Raw genomic sequence first — 16,248 nt, forward strand, 5'->3', positions numbered from 1 at the left:
GCATAATAGTATTGGGCCCACTAACAAATCAATTTAGAGGCCCATAACTACTTATTATCTCACTCCGCACAAAATAATGAGCTAAGGAATCTTCTTCTTTATCGTCACACTCGACATTCTCAATTTGATAATGATCCCATTGTATTATTTCAAAAGCTCGTAACATCGGTCCTGATAAACCCTAATTTCTTGCTTCCTCTCCGTCGATAATGCCCACTCCTTCAACTCGCTCCAAAAAATAAAGATTTTGCATAATATGTTATTGATATTCAATAATTCTTGGTAAAGAATAAAAGCTAAAATCTTTTATTTTCGCTCTTTTTCTTGTTTCAATGGACTCTTTTATTTTCATTTTTGTTGAACTTATTTCAACTTCCTTAAAATGTTAGGTACCCTCAAAATGTTATTGTTTCAACTTATTTCACTTAGTTAGTTAATCTTAAATTGTTATTATTTGATAATTTTTTTATATATTAAGTGGTTTTTCACTTATTTCTTTTATTTTTCACAATAGTCTTACTATTTTTAATTAATTATTTTATTTTATTGGCGATCCTTATTACGTATAATGCTAAGGTTAATTCTTTGCGACCTGAACAATTACATAAATTTGATCACATGCATTATGTTTGTCTCTTTTTATTGTTTAATTCATTTTGCTCTAAATTGATCATAAAATATTCAAATTACATAAATATGATCACAAGAATAAATACGATCGCAAGAAACACATTCGAATGTATATTCATCATTCAATTTACGTAAATATGATCGCAAGAAACACATTCGCATCCGATTGAAACCCACACAAAGAAGCATTATGCTTCCAACATTGAACGAGGAATAAAGGAAGAGAAGATGGAGAAGCGTTCAACGATGTGAAGCATTGTCCTAAGCATCACCATTCGGCAATGCGGGCGTGAAAAGCTTCCATCCCACGTGCCATGGCCGGGTCAAACGGGATCAAGAACATGCGAGGTTGAAGACTATAGGCAGTCGTCGTTCTCCCATGAGAAAGAAACCCTAATATAATAAACAAGGGGAGAGGATTGATGTGATTGTTTGTGTGGAGAAACTACAAAGTGTTTTGGGACATGACATGAAACTTCTTTTCATTTTATACGATTCTTTGTACACCACCCTTTTCCCCTTTTTTAGTGTTAGGGCCATCTTTCTAATTGCACCATCTTTGTGCAAAGACCACCCAAGGATTCCATTTGACCATTAGTAGAGGACACTCCTCACTCTCTCTCTCTCTCTCTCTATCTATCTATCGATCTATACCTATCTATCTCATGCAAATTTAAGATTTTGCTCTTTTATCCCTACCAAACATTCATTTTACAAAAACATGAATATGATATGAACATTTACTATATTTTGCAAAATATGTCCTGAGCTATTTGAGTTTGTTGATGTTAAATTTGGTTGTCAATCCATAGTCATTGATTCAATTTCACACTCAATAAGTAGTACTCTAGAGATGATGTTTTTAAATGATCTTGGATCTTCTACCATACTTAAAAGAGATTATATTTAATAGTACGGATCATAGGATTACGCTCGATTTATATATTTTCCAATGAAATCAAAAATATACATCGATAATTAATATACGTTCCGCAACACATACAAAATGCATGACTAAAATAGGATGACGACAACAATGTAAAGTTATGCTCTTAACAGTTCGAAGATGATCTAAAGATTTGTTGGACCTCAATTCTTTAACGATTTAAACCCTAAGGTCATAGGGTGGTAAAGATTCATCTTAATTATTTCCCATGCTAACTTAACTATAGTTATAGCAAATAGGCACCATGGGGTGCAGTAATCTGAACTCTAATCCAATAGCCATCTTAGTTGTGACAACAATTCTGGAGCTCTAAGCCAATAGCTACTTTTCTAGTACAACAAACCTCCATGCCTTCTTCTCGGCCACTGATAGCAACATATAGCCTATAAACCAAAGAGGTAGTACAGAGAGAGAGTGTGTGTGTGTGTGTGTGTGTGTTGAACCATAATATTCTTATCTCTGATGACAAATAGATTTGTGTGCAAAAGCCTATATATCTACTCTCCTCATTCTTGTCAGGTTTCTAAGATCGATAATGAACCTATATATAGGATACAATGTTTATTATCGTTAAGGATCCTTTCCCCCTTAGTCCATATTCTTCTTTCATTAGCACTTTGCATCGGTCGATCGATCCACCGCGTCCTAATACTCTCTCTCTCTCTCTCTGTGTTCACGTAGCATCAGATCTTAGGGGAGAGACTGTACAAGTTGGCAATTTTCTGTGAAGTAAATGAAGTGAGTACATGGTTTGGATTCATACACGAGTGTACAGTGAGATATTACCATTGCTTTACGTTACGGTGACCATATAACTTTGCATCCTAACAAGGAAAAGCCCCAAGTCCATGTGAGAGATCATAATTGTTGCAGGAAGGGTTACATAGAAAGAAGCATGTGGCATCAGAGTTTTGCACCACTCTTCTTCCCCAACTCCATATAATATATGGAGTGCACTCCTCGAGGAATGAATGATACATGCACACGTGTGCAGGAGGATCAACTTTGGCCCATGGATTCGAGGCATGCGTGCTTCATCTCCCCCACATCATGGATCGATCGGGTTCATTCCATTTCATCGGAGTCTCCTCGCCGGCCTCCCCACCTCCTTCTCTTCTCCCCATGCAGCCTCACGAAAGTCTTCCTGGTCAAAAGGCCTGCATCCCAATCACTGTTACTAAACTCATGCTTATGCAGATATCATGGTATTAAGTCTTTTGGAAGTAATGGATTAAACTACTCCAAGTTAGCATTCCTATGATTTAGCGGGATTCCATTTGGAAAATGAGAGTGGTCTATGTGAGACAAATCCCAGACAGACCTCCCTTAATCTAATCCCAATCCTCTCTCTCTCTCTCTCTCTCTCTCTCTCTCTCGACTGTGATGTGCTGAAAGAGCACTATATCGTGAAAACCGGGTCCAACCCAACACGAAGACTGCGACCTGCTAACCCTAACCTGAGGTGGAACGAAGCCTACGATGTAAATGGCTACTGAGGGACCGAGGAATGTGAGAGAGAGAGAGAGAATGGATTGATGTGACGGTGAGTGATTCTTTTATCATTGTTTTGAATCCAGCACTGCGCTCCTCTCTTCGGTGCGGTGAGTCTCGTCCTTCGTGCATGGAAATGTTCACGTCTTGATAACAAGGAGACACGGGCACCCCGCCGATTTCTCCTAGGCTGAAGGCGGAAGCCATTTCCTAGGGCTTCGAATGGCCCCACTCTCCTTTGACCATCTCTTCCAGCACATCAACTGTTGTCTGCTGCTTAATGATCTGAGCTTTCTTGCTACCACCTTAGATAATGAAGAAGAATAATGCACATAAATATCTGTTATATTCTGATGCTTTGGCTTCCATTCTACTCTCCCTGGAGGAGACGTTGTCATCGCCCAGGCAGCACTAGTTGTATGGTTGGCCACTTGCATGAGGCGAAGGTCTTTAGTATATGTATGTGGAGCCGACCATGTCCCTTGTAAGGGATGGTAGCTGTCGACCACCAGGCACGTGTTCGTCGCCTCCCTCCCCCACCAATGGCTGCGCCCCCTTGATGAACCACCCCCGCCCTTTGCTCTCTCTCTCTCTCTCTCTCTTGTCCCACCGATTCGAAAAGGCACAAGTGCTCTCTGTTTGCCGATTCCTATTCAAATTACCCAACTTGAAAGTACAGACGTGCGGCAGAGTATGTGATCTGAAGTTTGATATTGCTCATAATCATCCATATACGATGGATGATCTTTCAATGCAGTTTATGAAACATAATTAGATGTCCGTGCATGCATGCGTGCGTGCGAAAGTGGCAGATGCAAACGCCTCATTCACCCATATAAGCACCTCAACACCTGTGAGGACGTGTACATCGGCAGGAGCAAGTACGGCGATGAGGATATTTCGTGTACACTCCCTCGCAGCGAAGGGAATGATGGGAGACACGAGTGTACAAGCACAAGTACTGTCTCACGTGGGCACGTGGGAACAGCGCGCATGCAACGCACGCCCGTACAATAGTCTCGGGCGAGGGAGAGAGAGAGAGAGCGAGGGCCTGCCAACCCTAGCTTTGGCTTTTCGAAATCCTCCTCGGTCATTAGTCTTGGTTAGGCTATCATAACGCTTGGATTACCGAGAGGCGTTTACCTTTTTTTTACAGTGGATCACAGGCTTTGCATACGAACACTGTAACAGGAGAAGAAGAGAGAGAGAGAGAGAGAGAGAGGCCATGTGTTTTACCATGTTTGATTCCTCATGGACGGTCAAACTTTCAAGAAGGCGGGTGCACCACCCAAGATGAAAAGAAAAACCTCCTTATCTTGTCGAAAGATTAATCTAATCTTTAGCCTTAGTGGTTTATTCACCATTTATGTTTAGAGAGAGAGAGGACATGCTGACAAGAAACAGAGTAAATGAGGAAGAGGCGGTACCATTGCTATGAGCATCAAGCAGTCACAAAAGCTTCTTCTGTTTTGCTTGGTCGAGTGTGTTTAAGGTGGAATTGGTCAAAAAGGTTAGTGAGATATGGAAGGGCAAATAAAATACACAGCAGCCTTTCAGAGAGACTAATAGTAGTGTACACATTTCACATACACTTCCTCTCTCTTCTTCGACTTATCTCTTTAGCGAGCCTTGCTGTCATCTGCTTGTTTGTTTGCTTACAGTATACATATATATATATATAAAGGCACAGTGCTTACATTTGACATGTTTCTCTCTCTCTCTCTCTCTCTCTCTCTCTCTCTGGTTTTCCTCACCTTTTCTTCCTCGCCTCTCCAACCCCCAATGCGCTGCTTTCCTCCCTCTGTAACTCCTATGTCGTTGCACTCTTCATCCTCCTCCTCCCTCCTCTTAGCTTCCCACTGTTGAAACCCCTCTCCATCGACCCCACACCCACACCCTTCTGTTTTACTTCCCTTTCCCCACAGGTTCCCGCAAAAAGACAAAGCCTCCTTCCCCGCCTCTTTTAATGGCCTCCATGAACAACTGGCTAGGCTTCTCTCTCTCCCCTCAAGAGCTCCCCCCTTCGCAGTCCCACCAAACCCATCCTTCCTCTGGCATCATCTCCAACGACGAGGTGTCAGCCGACTGCTACGGCCTCTCCACCGACTCATCGTCGACGGCTCCCCTCGGCATCCCGACTCTGCGGCCAGATGGCTCTTTTGGCATCTTGGAAGCCATTCACAGGCCCGGCTATCATTCCCAAGGTGAGTACGGAAGTAATAGCTTTGGACTCTGCCATTGCATGGGCCAGCTTATGCTACTTATGAGCCTAAGACTCTGATCTGATGTCATAGATTGGAGCATGAAGAGCCTAGAGTATAAAGGAAGCTCTTCTGAGCTATCGATGTTGGTAGGGGCAAGTAGCAACCAGAAAACCATGGACAACGAGCAGCCCAAATTGGAAGACTTCCTCGGTGGGCACTCTTTTGCGCGACATGATCAGAAACTCCCGTCCATCGCTGGAAATTACGACAATCCCGGCGGCTACATGTTCTCCCATGGTTGCAACAATGGAGGGCTAATGAGCAGCAATGCAGGATGCAGCAGTAGCTCCATTGGGTTGTCGATGATCAAGACCTGGCTGCGGAACCAGCCGGCGCCACCGTCGCAGGTGGAAGGAAACGGAACCGGCGGAGCTGGTTGCAGCACTATGAATGGTGGCGGTGCAGTGGTTGGGAACGTTGGTGGCGCACTAACAAGTTCACAGAGCTTGTCCCTGTCGATGAGCACCGGGTCGCAATCCAGCTCGCCGTTGCCGCTCATGGCGGCAGCTGCGAGTGGGGGAGGGGATAGCTCGTCGTCAGAGAGCAAGCAGAGGGAAGGTAGTGGGGTGAGCGCTGCACTCGATGCACAGAGTGGCGCGTTAGAGACAGTGCCAAGGAAATCGATCGACACCTTTGGGCAGAGGACTTCCATCTACCGGGGGGTTACAAGGTTCACCATGCAATCCCTAGAAGTAGCTTTTGCTCCTTGTTTGATCTCTTATACGATCTCTTTTCTCACAGGCATAGATGGACAGGCAGGTATGAGGCTCATCTATGGGATAACAGTTGCAGAAGAGAAGGACAGACTCGCAAAGGTAGACAAGGTAAACTTCTCTAAACATCAAGGTTTAATCTATCTAGAGATTGAAGGTTCAGTGTTGCTGACCACCCTTCGTTTTGCTTCATCTCCTGCAACGACGTCACCTTCTGGATCTGTACATTTTCTACCTGCATGCAGTCTATTTAGGTAAGTCAACCGAGGAGGCTCTTCTTTGGTCCCTCTGCAGTGCATGCATCTCACATCTGCTCTCTTCATCTGAGCAGGTGGCTACGACAAAGAAGAAAAAGCAGCTCGGGCTTACGATTTGGCTGCTCTCAAGTACTGGGGTACTTCCACGACCACCAACTTCCCCGTAGGTTCATTCTCTCATCGTTCCAACGCTGTTGAAGCAATAGTATTGCCATCTCTTTGACTAAGCTGAATCTTTCCAGATAAGTAACTACGAGAAAGAGTTGGAGGAGATGAAGCATATGACGAGGCAGGAATACGTTGCCTCTCTAAGAAGGTAGCTCTGGATTTCTTGTCATCTCTACTCTGCTTTGACTACTCATCCATGAACAGAACTCCATCTCATCTGGTATAACTCAAGTTGTTGAATGCAGGAAGAGTAGTGGGTTCTCTCGCGGTGCTTCTATCTATCGTGGGGTGACGAGGTATATCACATCGACATAAGTACAGATTTCCTTACCTTTTTTTTGTTTGGTCAAGCTTTCCAGTCTACTAAAGCAGATGATGATCAACTTGACAGACATCATCAGCATGGAAGATGGCAAGCAAGGATAGGAAGGGTAGCTGGAAATAAGGATCTGTACTTGGGAACCTTCAGTAAGTTCCCCTCGATTTGATGCCGTATTTGTGCCTACTGTTTCCTAGAAGCATAAATTTGCTGGCATTGCTGTAGGCACACAAGAGGAAGCCGCAGAGGCCTACGACATTGCGGCCATAAAGTTCCGAGGCCTCAACGCCGTCACCAACTTCGACATGAGCCGGTACGACGTGAAAGCCATCCTCGAGAGCAGCACGCTCCCCATCGGCGGCGCCGCCAAGCGACTCAAGGAGATCTCCGAGCACACGGAGGCGAGCGTCGATGGGAGGATGGCCGATGTTGGCAGCATCACCTCCCATCTGACCGACACCATCAGCAGCTACGCCTCCCACCACCATGGCTGGCCGACTATGGGCTTCCAGCAGTCCCAGCCGCTCGCCGTTCACTATCCTTATGGTCATCAGCCCCGGGGGTGGTACTGTAAGCAAGAACAGGACGCCGTCATCGCCGCCGCCCACGGCTTGCAGGACCTCCAGCAGCTCAACCTGGGGAACAGCACCCACAACTTCTTCCAACCATCCGTGATCCACAACCTCGTGAACCTGGAATCATCATCGATGGATCATGGCACGGGGTCGAATGCTGTGATCTACAGTGGAAATATCGGGGGGAGTGGTGGGAGCTATCAAGTGGATGGCAGCGGTGGGTTCGTGATGCCCGTAGGCACCACCATGGTGGGCGATCAAAACAATCAAGGCAGCAGCAGTAGCTACGCTGAGAGCGAGGGGAAGCTGATGGGCTATGAGAATATTCTGGCCACCGGTGATCCTTATGCTGGTAGAAGCATATATTATCTATCACAGCAGTCGGGGGGAGGCAGTGGAGTGGTGAAGGAGAATGGCTATGAGCAGATGAATGGGTGCAACCCTTGGGTGGCTGCACCAGTGCAGGCTTCTGCAAATGGAGGGAACAATGTGACTGTTTGCCATGGAACTCCACTTTTCACAGTGTGGAATGATGCTTAGGTGAAAAGGGGAGAGGAGAGTAGGTTGACTAGAAGGGAAGGAATGTGGTTAGGGGAAAGGAAAGAAAAGAAAATTCTAGTTAGCTCCGGATTTTGATTTTGATTTTTCTTGATGATGATGATGATGATGATGATGATAAGGTAAAAAAGCTTCTAAAATTTTCTTTGTTGGGTTAGTGTAACTCCTCTTCTGTCATTAATTAGCATTATCCTCAAGTTATGGTCATGGCTTGTGAGTATTGAAGTACTGATCATTGATCATGTCTCACTTGCTGTCAATTTTGGGAGCTTCATATGAATGGATATGCTGCCTGAGGGGTTCTGTAAATTCAACTATAATTTGTGTTGCTTTAGTTAAAGTAATCAGATCTTTAGCTGTGGTTTATGAGATCCGATATATTTCTATGTTGGTTGTCAGTGATACCTGACTTAACTTCGACTCAAAATACTTAAGTTAAAATTAACAATTGTACATCGACTAAATCAGAAATATTAATTTTAATTTAAGTTACTGTGATTTAACAAATTAAAATACTAATGCTACATAAATTGTGTCATGCCTACACTTGTTTTTTTCTTTTCTTTCACCAAAAGTATTATTGATTGAGATTGTACTTTGTAATTCATTTTCCTTTTGTTCATCAAAAGGTTTTATCAGCGTATCATTCATTCCTTGTAGGTAGAGACGCCTGCAGTGCCTAAGAATAAGATCTCAAAGTATGCATGTCTCATGCAGTTTGGAAGAGTGGCTTCATCTTCACCCTTTAGGGTTCCAACTTGTTGCTCCTCCCTCGCAAGTGACTTCTTTTTCTTCTGCAAGTCAACTTCCACAGTGTCTCTAACCAGTGGATCTGTATCTCACACACTTCAAAGGCTGTGTTTAGTTTTCTTGCTCTGCCAACACAAACACAGATGTGGGGATGAGGAGAATCTCTCAGTCGCCGTGAGACCTGTCTCCTTTAATTAAGGGATCTTTGACTGTCATTACTGTTATGGAAGTGATGGAATTTAAGATACTATATATAATCTAAGATCGAGGAAACCAAAGTTTAAGAGAACGACACTTCAAGAGTTGTGCTTCGTACACGTCCATCTCTGCACCCTAAGACGATCAAGAATTCAAGAGAATCCCGATGCAGAGTGTAAGAACAAAATGAATGATGATTTGGCCATTAATCAGAGATTTTTCTTTCTTTTTTGTTTGTAGTACTCTTCTGTGCTAAATGCCGAGCATATGCTTCCCCTTCCCGTGATTTCTCTTTGATGTCATTACAAACAGTAGGATTCTGTTCTTTTCTCATTCTTTAAGTTTGATGGCTACAGTTCAACTGTCGCTCTCACCCATGAACAAGAGAAGGTTCATTGCACGTCACATACATGTTGTGTTTGTGGCACCAAACTCTTGCTGTTAGAAAATTGAGAATCATGGATGTATTCTCATGAAACAAACCCTTCTTGTTGTCTTTCTGTAAGAACAAACAAAAGTTGCAGGCTAAATGACAGTAACATTAAGTGATCACTAGTTTTTCCTGCTACCACAGAGCAGGAAATGATATATATTTGGGTTTTTACTGACACGAAGAAACCAAAACTGCTGATAAATGTGGTATTTGATGTCACATAATCTCTAGTTTTCTACATGCAAAGCAGAAACCTGAGAATGAATGTGTTCTCATGATGAAGCAATAAAGGAAAGTTACAGATTTAACTGCAGTAATGTCAACCGGACACAATTTATGATTTCCTACGACATATCTGCTTCATGCCCGCAACTGGTCTCTCTGTCCTCTTGCCATGGCGTCTGTTCTCGGCCGCTTCCATCTCGGTACTCGGAGAGAGAGAGAGAGAGAGAGATGGATAAAGACACATGAATGCATCGCCTCGTTGGCCGCACCGGATGACGACGAAAAGTGCGTCGGCCCCATCTCTGACAACGAAGCGAGGGGGTGATCGATGTTCCTACCTGCGTCTTCATCTCCTCCTCCGGTGCGATGAGGGCGGCCTCCGCCGCATGGCTTGCCAATCCTTGGACTGTAAGGCATGGATTGGCTGCGTGGGCTTTATGCTGTTCTTCTTCTGCATTCACCATGAGTCTGGGAATTAAAGGTGCAACAATGGGCCGAATTGGGATGACCACATGTCAGAATAATATGATGCTTGTTGCGTAAGGTGGGGGACTCGATCGAATCCAGATCTTGCACACATCTTTTAGGCATTACTTTCTTGAATCAGCGACAGTGTTATTTCAGGCACGAAGATTACAGCATATAATCGAGAAGCAAACTCGATGACAGAGACAACAAGACCAGGATAGCATTAGAAGTATTCTTATTGCATGGCTGCAGTCTACGTAACGTACGTCTCGTTGAATCGAGCATCATCATCAGCCATCCTCTTCACGGTCCACAGCCATTAGTACCTTCAAGAAACAAATGAATCGTGAGTCTCCATAGCTTGGCACTTGCAGTCGGAAGACGGGGGAGGAGTCACGATGTATACCTTCTTCCGCCACAGCCGTTCTCTCTCTGGCAGTTGAAGAACATGGCAGCGACGGGATCCCCGAGGTTGTAGAGAGCGGAGAAGTCCTTGGTGTTGAAGTTCTGCCTCCACCCAGGCGCGTAGATCGTCTGCCGGACCGATTGCCGGAACAGCACGAACACGAAGCGGTGGATACCAGCTGTTGGCCGTGGGCTCTCGTAGCAGACGATCTCATTTCCTGGGAATCATGGCAAGAATTAGGTGCCCCTGTTGTGCCTTGAGATTACAGTACAAAAGAGTGATGTTGCTTTCACCCACCAAAGGTGGTATTAGTTGTCTCTGGGATGTCTGTCACCAACCTGAAGCACCACAAAAGAAGAGTCAGTAGATGCTTGATGCTTCATTGCTAGATCGCAGCGCCTGCAATAAGCGAGATGTGATCTTACCAGTGCAGGTGCTCTCTTTTGGTCGGGTTGCTGGGGCTCGGTGCGTCTGGATCCACCATCACCTTTCCAAATCATCATGTCAATTAGTGACTGGTTAACAATGCTACAAGTCGACTCAATGATCTTTATATTTGTCGACTCCATGCGAAAAAGCATGCATAAACATGAATTCTATTATTCTTCATCGACATGGAATCAGGACATCTTCGTCCTTCCTGCATTGTCATGGAGTCGACTCTACCTCGAGACAACATGGTCGAGAAGATTCGGAATCCAAAAAAGATGTCAGAGAACTACTGAAGAGATTCGATCGGATGATGAACTATGACAGAGGTAATAGTAGCCTCCATGGTTCTTCGGATGTAGCTGCTCGTCGTCTACCTGTCGATAGTTGATGTTACTTACCAGCGTGTACAGAGTCCTCATGTCGTGTCCTCGGATCTCAACCCGGGGCTCTTTGGCGACGGCGGACGGTTTGAGCTCGGATCCATTGGTGAGTTCCTTGCTGTTGTAGATCACCCGAAACGCCGCGGAAGTGACAAACGGGTCCAACACATCACCAATCACATTGCCTACGACAAGAGGATCCCTCGACATGATTAAGGATTGCAGGAGTCACTGGTAGCAGAAACGTGGGAGTGATGGAGACTCGATGGATGGGTAATTCCTCCCTCAAGGTGGCTTGGAGGTGGATTGATGGATGAGAGGTCCATTTAAATAGCAGCAAAGCAACTCCATAGGAACTGGAATCTGCTTTTCTACCATAGAGTATGATTTGAGTCTCTGTCAGTGGAAATGCTGCAGATCTGCATCTCCACAAGAGCAAGTGGTTCATGCATTGCATGGTGAATAAATCTGCCGAGTTATTCTCTAAATCTTCCAACCTCTTGAACGAACGATATGTTCAGCAGAAAGTGGATTGCCTTTTGACCTGCCTTCCTCCAATCTCCTCCCAGAAATGCCTCAGGAGAGCTGCGGGCTGCATGAACAGAGCGAGCATTCGCACCAAAAGTGATTCGTTGAGCTCAAAAGCAGGGCCATGACATCACAGCCTTGACTTCAGTTCGACCATGACAGCAATTTGCCATCTCACAGGGGTGTCAGGGAATTGGGTGCTGCTGCAATTTTCCGAAAATTGTTGCGCACAGAGGTCGAGCTCATCCGTTGAAGGAAGGAAGGAAGGAAGGAAGAACATATCTGGTCAGATGATTTCAGCCGGGAAGAACAGTTTTGCATGGAAAAGATGGTGATCTGAAAAGAGGAATAGATAGGAATCTAGGCGATCATGATATCGGATGCCACTGCCAGCCGTCTTCTGCAAACAATGTGCAGAGTTCTTCCATGATCTGTAGCTCCAGGTGGAAAGGCGATGCTCAAATCAGGTATGTCCCAATTCAATCACCTAAGCAGCAACTTGCAATTTGGCAAGCGTACAACAAGTGGAAGACAAGAGTAGCAAATTTAGCTGGTTTGACTCTTTATTCTTGTGTGTGTGTTCTATTAGATCTTCAACACATCAAAGCAGCTGGTTGCATAGTTTCAGGTCAGCATTCACCTTTCAACTGTCATGGTGGGATTCAGTAGATCATGCAGACTACCCCCACTTGATCTTATGCTTAGCACTTCATCACCAAGCCTGATTCTCCCGCCAGGTGTGCACCTCAAATTACTTTCTTTGCATTATATGAAAAGTTGGCTTCCTTTTTTCCAGAGGAAGAAGATATGGGAAGACATTCACACGCAGGTAAAGAGAATCCCTTTCATCATAAAGATATATAGAGCTAATGATTAAGAATAAAGAAGCTTGTTACTCAGGCATCTGTTTTTGGGGGCATACATGAATGAAACAGTGAGTCAAAAAGATCAGTCCACAAAGTCGATCGCAAAAATGAGTCAGGAATTTTCTTCTTCCATTTTCGACATGTCAAATTACCATTATCTCTTCATCAAAACCATAAATTTAGCATTACCTTTACGATCGATTGATTATTACATGAGATGGTAGTAAAATAACAGAGTCATCGACACCACCACTCCGACCCGATGGATGACATGAGATGGGGTTTGAACGAGGGGAGTTCTACTTTTTCTCGCGGTTATACCTCTGCAACTTCCGGTCACTGGATTCTCTCGCAGGTGTGTCGCTGCCAAGTGACTCCTCTTTTGTCCAAGAACAGAAGCTTCTGCTGCGTCGGAATCGGAATGGGGTGTGGAGAGAGAGAGTCGCTTCCATCCACACAAAGCTGGCAATATATTCTTCTGGGAGGTGTGTTATCAGTCCATAATTTACGCAAAAAAGAAGGCTCCATTACGCTCCTGCAGGATCGATTCCCCATGCACAACTCCTCAACTCACATCTCCCCGTACTATGCTTTTCGAGGGCAAGGCAGCAGCAGGTGTTGGCACTGATTCATCCAGCCTACTGATCTCAAACCTAGCTTTAACTCACCTACCGCAAGGTTGGATGGCCGGAGGGGGCGACTCCCATCCCAAGTGGCGAATGTGGGCTGGTCAACAAAGAAGAGAGGGAACAGAGGCACGTTTCGCCATTTTTAGTTCTTACTTAATGGTGTTAATATATTCTATTTTACTGCCGAAAATAGTTCGATCATTCTGTCACAATTATTTTAGGGGATGGATGATTTGATGAATTTAATTGTGATTGGAAATTCTCTTAGATAACGTAGTTGATCGGTAATGACATCGATGGAAGACTTGGAAGTGGATAGATTTAACTCTCACAAGCTTTTTGGAAATAATACCCAAAAGCCCATTTTAATTATCCATTAAAGCCTAAATTAGGCCTAAAGTTCCGATTAGGTTATTATTGTCCAAAAACAAAAAGTCCAATGACTCTGGTTCAATTTAACTGAACTGAATTGATTGATTTATATATAAAACTTAAAATTATAAATCGATAATTTAAATTAGATTAGATTTATGGTATATTCATTTATACCCTCTACATGGGAAAATAAGAGATACATACGTGTATATTATTGTTGTTGTTGTTTCCGTCGGTGATTCGTTGCGTTAAATTTCGTGTTTTGCGTGCGTGGCCGGTTAGTGCCTCCATCAGTTTCACGTGGGCTGCGGGCCGTAGTGTTGGGTGGGGCCGGCAAGAGGTCCCGCTGCTTTCATTCCACGTACGATTGACCGCTTTGCTGGTTCACGGCTATTTTATGTTCGTCCAGGGACAATCCTAATCATACCAAGTAAAACTCAAAGTTCACTTGTAATAGCGATCATTACACACTTATTTCGGTCGTCAACACGATGAGTGGCGTTCTGCGAACGAAAGTAGAAGAGAAGTACAGGTACCGACGAGCAACTAATCTTATTAGGATTGATCCATACGCCACGTCATGTAGTTGACGACATGGAGGTGGTCGCCGGCGCTGGCTGATCACAGGAACGCGTCCTTCAGGGCGGAGGGCAACCTGACGGGGTTGGCGGTAGCATCGCCTTGGCGACCGAGCGACGACGGATACAAGATCGGCGCGAACTTGACCGTGTTGCCGCAGTTAGTCGGCAAGTCCGTGGGACAGGTCACGAAGGTGGTGGCGTCGCTGGAGACGCAGATGCGGATGCGGGTCAGGTAGTCCTGGTACAGCAACGGCCACGCCGTGTACCTCCTCTCGCACTCCACCGAGAAGGAAGAGGACCCCAGAGTGGTCGCCAGCGCCTCCGCGATCTCTTTCAAGTTGTAGGTAACGCTCGCGTCCGGGACGATACCTTCCATGAGCGCAGGAGAATGAGCCATGAGTACTATGCTTAGGAGTCTGGGGTTACTGTAGAGGGTTTACCGCGGGATTTCAGGGTGGCGAGGATGTTGGCCTGCTCCCTCAGTAGAAGTGTCCGGTTGAAGTACACCACCTCGCTGAGGCTGGTGCAGTTGCCATACGTGCACCAGACGTGTCTCCACTGCTCCATGCCATTGTTGCTGGGGCAGCTCAGGCTGGGCCAGTACGCGAACAGGTCCTCGATCAGATCCACCAGCTGTTCGCGTTCCCCATTAATTCCACCCACGTCAAACAACAACTCCATCATCATCAATCGCCATGCATCGAGCTAATTAAAAGAGGACTCACCGGATTGATCAAGAAGCGGCAGTGGCTGTTGCAGTTGGTGATGGGGTTGCCGGTGCTGCTGTCGTACGTCTCCAGCGACTGCACAAGGAAGTCCGCCGCCGGCTCTCCCGTCGTCGGTATGCAGCAATTCTCCCCGAGGTTCACGCTTTGGCAGTAACCCCCTGGCCACTGCGAGCAACCACACAGATTTCATGCAACACACACAGTACAGAGTAACTCCACCACGTATTGATTGACTTGGCTGCTTATACCAGGAGGTTCAAGTAAAGCAAGTCGGGCGTGGAAGCCACCGCTGCCGAAGAGTAACACAGGCACAAGATCAGGCCAAGGAAGCAGAGCCGAGGAAGCGCCTCGTTCGATCCAGCCATTCTCGCAAGCAAGAACCTCAATGGGTCTGCGAATGAGCGAGAGCAGGAAGCTGTATTTAAAGCATGTCCGGTGCATGAATTGAGGATATAAACAATAAAATTATGATCAGAGGAGGAAGCGCATGTTTTCATCGTGCTTGGGTACGACGTTGTCTGGGTCCCTCGATCAATAATTGGTGTGGAGACAGAGAGTACTCTATTCATATTTTCAATAGCACACACATCCACGGAACAGTCAATGTTGTCTTTTGAATCAGTGAGAAAGAAGAGGTCGATCAGTGAGAAGACGAGAGAGAGGACAGGGGACGAGGACACCCGACGGTCTTGGCGGTGGCTGAAATGGCTGGTTGGTGGATGCGGCGGAACAGGGGAGTCCCCCGCATGCATGTGTTTCACGTTGGATTACGTATTTGTGGTGGGCGAGAGGATAATATCATAAAAGAAAAGAGAAGGCCATTTGGGAGAAGTGATTCCATGTCTTCGTTTATTGGGCATTGTGACTTCATGGCAGCAACTCGTTGATGTGTACTTTGAGATAATAGATCATACTATTGCAGTGATACGGATCAAGCTTCTTCGAGCGAGTAAATCTCTGCTCTACTCCATGAACAATAGATCATACTATTACAGTGCTAGGGATCAAGCTTTATTTCATCATCGAAAACTCTCTCATCAATCTGCACAATCGATTGTGACATCACCTTCTTTCTCGCTGACCCACCCCAATTAGGATTGCTACTTACTCATCGATGTCTTCTCTTGTAATTGGATATAATCGGCGTCATCCTCCATTTGTAGCAACAATCATAATTGTCGCAACATCAAGTATAGTATAAGCAAAGTCCTCTTCTTCAACTTGTGGTATCTCTTGTGATCACTTGTATGATTCATCACCTCTCTTTCTTAGTCATTATTGATCATCAATATGTATTCGTCCTCAAGTTTTAATGCTTCGATAGTTAT

General features: G+C 45.2%; 3 protein-coding genes across 4 annotated transcripts; 1 reads left to right on the forward strand and 2 right to left on the reverse strand.

Annotated features, from left to right (window-relative positions):
* The first annotated feature begins 4,786 nt into the window (after positions 1 to 4,786).
* Positions 4,787 to 8,239, forward strand: LOC103997205 (AP2-like ethylene-responsive transcription factor BBM). Its single transcript, XM_009418376.3, has 9 exons — positions 4,787 to 5,271; positions 5,362 to 6,001; positions 6,073 to 6,155; positions 6,290 to 6,298; positions 6,376 to 6,464; positions 6,544 to 6,617; positions 6,715 to 6,765; positions 6,861 to 6,937; positions 7,014 to 8,239. Exons 1-9 carry the CDS (start codon positions 5,034 to 5,036, stop codon positions 7,901 to 7,903), a joined length of 2,151 nt encoding a protein of 716 aa, XP_009416651.2. The 5' UTR covers positions 4,787 to 5,033; the 3' UTR covers positions 7,904 to 8,239.
* A 1,903-nt stretch (positions 8,240 to 10,142) lies between these two features.
* LOC103997206 (protein FLOWERING LOCUS T) lies at positions 10,143 to 11,510 on the reverse strand. Of its 2 annotated transcripts, XM_009418377.3 has the most exons (5): positions 11,232 to 11,510; positions 10,827 to 10,888; positions 10,699 to 10,739; positions 10,402 to 10,618; positions 10,143 to 10,321 (listed from the first exon to the last, which is right to left on the reverse strand). In XM_009418377.3, exons 1-5 carry the CDS (start codon positions 11,421 to 11,423, stop codon positions 10,315 to 10,317), a joined length of 519 nt encoding a protein of 172 aa, XP_009416652.2. In that variant the 5' UTR covers positions 11,424 to 11,510; the 3' UTR covers positions 10,143 to 10,314. The 2 variants fall into 2 exon arrangements, with proteins under 2 accessions (XP_009416652.2, XP_064979874.1); XM_065123802.1 differs by lacking the exon at positions 10,143 to 10,321 and having other exon boundaries at positions 10,389 to 10,618; positions 11,232 to 11,467.
* Positions 11,511 to 14,035: 2,525 nt separating this feature from the next.
* Positions 14,036 to 15,327, reverse strand: LOC135622736 (ribonuclease 3-like). Its single transcript, XM_065124841.1, has 4 exons — positions 15,169 to 15,327; positions 14,918 to 15,085; positions 14,633 to 14,825; positions 14,036 to 14,561 (listed from the first exon to the last, which is right to left on the reverse strand). The coding sequence occupies exons 1-4, from the start codon at positions 15,283 to 15,285 to the stop codon at positions 14,233 to 14,235; spliced, it is 807 nt and encodes a 268-aa protein (XP_064980913.1). The 5' UTR covers positions 15,286 to 15,327; the 3' UTR covers positions 14,036 to 14,232.
* Between the last annotated feature and the right edge of the window lie 921 nt (positions 15,328 to 16,248).

This window comes from Musa acuminata, chromosome BXJ2-9 (assembly GCF_036884655.1).
Source record: "Musa acuminata AAA Group cultivar baxijiao chromosome BXJ2-9, Cavendish_Baxijiao_AAA, whole genome shotgun sequence".
NCBI lineage: Eukaryota > Viridiplantae > Streptophyta > Magnoliopsida > Zingiberales > Musaceae > Musa > Musa acuminata.